A 2,372-nucleotide genomic window follows, 5' to 3' on the forward strand; every position below is an offset into this window, starting at 1 on the left:
AGAACTAACTTGAGTCTACTGTATGTTTTGATTTCAATAACATGTTGCCGCACTCAACCTAAATATTTACACATGTCTGTATGTAAACATGTAGTATGTGCATTAGACTGGGTCACGAAAAAAGTCTATATGTAATTAGTTAGATAGTATTTTTGAGTCACAAAAATGTACCACTTGACGAGTCCTTAACCTCTTAAGACCTGAACATGAATAAATAAAAAAAAAACTTATATATTTTACTTTTATATTTTTTTTGAATTTTTTTTTAATTTTTAAATATTTTCGGAAGTTTAATAGCTCCGAGGGAATAACACAATTATCAGAAGTGACCGCAAGCTATCGTCACTTGTTATGAATTGAAACAATTTAAGATGCACATATCGAGCCCTAAGCGAAAAAAGTGTAAGAGAAATTTTTTTCAAAATTTTATGTTTGATGCAAAAACGTTTCTGGAGCATCTAGATGTATTTCTGCATCAAAAATAAAATTTTGAAAACAAAAAATTCGTTTACATCTTTTTGGCGGCTAGGGCCACGACTCATATCACGGTCTGAGGAGGCTAAAAGTAGCGAAAATCCAGTTTTTTCATACTTTTTTTTATTAAATCGTAACATGGTTTCGAAGAGTGATATAATTACTTGAAAAATATTTTTTTAATCTTTTTTTATTTCTTTGACTCAAATTGCCTCCTTGATTAGCAAAATAAATTTTTTTTTAATTTTCGCCTGACCATGAATTTAGAAATTTTATACATTTAATATTTTTTCGTGATGTTTAAGCTGCTCAAAAATACCTTTCAAGCAGATTAACGTAGTCGTGGCAGCTATTGATTCAAATATGAAATGTCATTTTAATTTTCTAAAATTCTGTTAAATCATATGATTTCCCAAACAGGTGAAGATTTTAACTCGCAACTGCACCCGTGATACGTCAAGGAGGTCATGCTTCGAGCAACATCAAAGAAGTCATAATTTTTTTCATTATTTATTTTTATTTTGTATCATGGACTTGTAGAAATCAGAACTTTTGAACTTTCGAACGAAGACACAAAATCAGCAAGTTTTGCTAATATCTGTTATGGCCTTGTACATTAGACGAGCCTTTAGAATTTAAATATGCAGGCATGCGATCTAAGACACTTAGCTTCAATGGCAATGCTGATAACATAAAATCGAAGGGCTATAAAACTATAAATCTGTTTGGCTACCTTGAGCACCGATATAGAATAAACCATCAGTCAGTGTAGATACGAGTACTACATACATACGAAGTATATTCGAAACAAAAACAATACTACATTACAAAGAGTCTAACTATATAGTTGTGAAAAAAAGTACACGCGACCCAACAAAAATGCTTTGCTACAGGAAATTTTTAATATTTGCCACGTTGTTGATCTGCTGTGCAGCGGTCGAAGATGTGCAAGTGGAGGACTTGACGGACTTGGAGGAACCATGTCCAATGGTGTGCCCTGCTTTATATGCACCGACTTGTGGCTTCGACGGCCTTGACTATCAGGAATTTGTCAATCCCTGCGTGCTGAAGGTGACCAATTGCGAGCGAACGAAGGAGCGCTCGTTGTTGAAGAAACGTAAAAGCAAATTTAGTGATTTTAGTTATTGTAAAAAAAAAAAAAATTAATTATTTTTACTTAAAACAGCATTCGCTCAAACCGACATGGATTGGTGTTCCACAAAGTTGATTGGCAATATCTATGATTTTCTAAGTAAAAAGAATGTGACTTTCAATAAGTCGGAATGTTTGAGAGCCTGCCCGATGATCTATCAGCCAGTGTGTATTTCGAATGGCAAATATCGTGGCACCATTCCCACCGCTTGCCAGCTGGAGGAGCTGAACTGTGCACTGAAAGGCACTAAATGTGAGTAACAAAAAAAAAAAAAAAAAACAAATAGCTGAGTTAAATAACCTTTAATATTTCTTTTCTTTCAGTGGGTTCCACTCTCTTCAAGGTGCTGAGCGCTCAAAAATGCGAGCAAGATTAAAATTTCCGCTTCGGGGCTAGCATCTGTTTGCGCTTGTGCCAACAAATAGTTAGCTGTTCAAAATTAAAGTTACAAAGAAAAAAGTTGAATAAAAATATGGCAGATATTAACGAATTTATTTAAAATTTTAAGCGACTAAATGAATCTGGTTTTTAGTTTCTTTGTTTAAATACTTAGGCATACGTGTTCATTTTGTTTTATTTGTATAATAAATTATTTTTTCTTATCTAGGAAATACTAAAACCGCCAGCTATCTTATACATACATATATGTAGGCTGCGTTAGGTATTTGAAGAAATATCGACTTAAAGTTTTCAATGTTTTTATAGGCTTGGTTGATCTATCATGTGCAAGTGCACATCTACTACT

General features: G+C 33.3%; 1 protein-coding gene across 1 annotated transcript; it reads left to right on the forward strand.

Moving 5' to 3' along the window:
• The first annotated feature begins 1,209 nt into the window (after nt 1–1,209).
• Kaz-m1 (Kazal-type protease inhibitor m1) lies at nt 1,210–2,117 on the forward strand. Its single transcript, XM_017635085.1, has 3 exons — nt 1,210–1,591; nt 1,661–1,879; nt 1,951–2,117. The coding sequence occupies exons 1-3, from the start codon at nt 1,354–1,356 to the stop codon at nt 2,001–2,003; spliced, it is 510 nt and encodes a 169-aa protein (XP_017490574.1). The 5' UTR covers nt 1,210–1,353; the 3' UTR covers nt 2,004–2,117.
• Nucleotides 2,118–2,372: the final 255 nt, after the last annotated feature.

This window comes from Rhagoletis zephyria, unplaced genomic scaffold, assembly GCF_001687245.7.
Source record: "Rhagoletis zephyria isolate East Lansing unplaced genomic scaffold, Rhagoletis_zephyria_1.1 Rzeph_scaffold_14928, whole genome shotgun sequence".
In the NCBI taxonomy this organism is placed as follows: Eukaryota; Metazoa; Arthropoda; class Insecta; order Diptera; family Tephritidae; genus Rhagoletis; species Rhagoletis zephyria.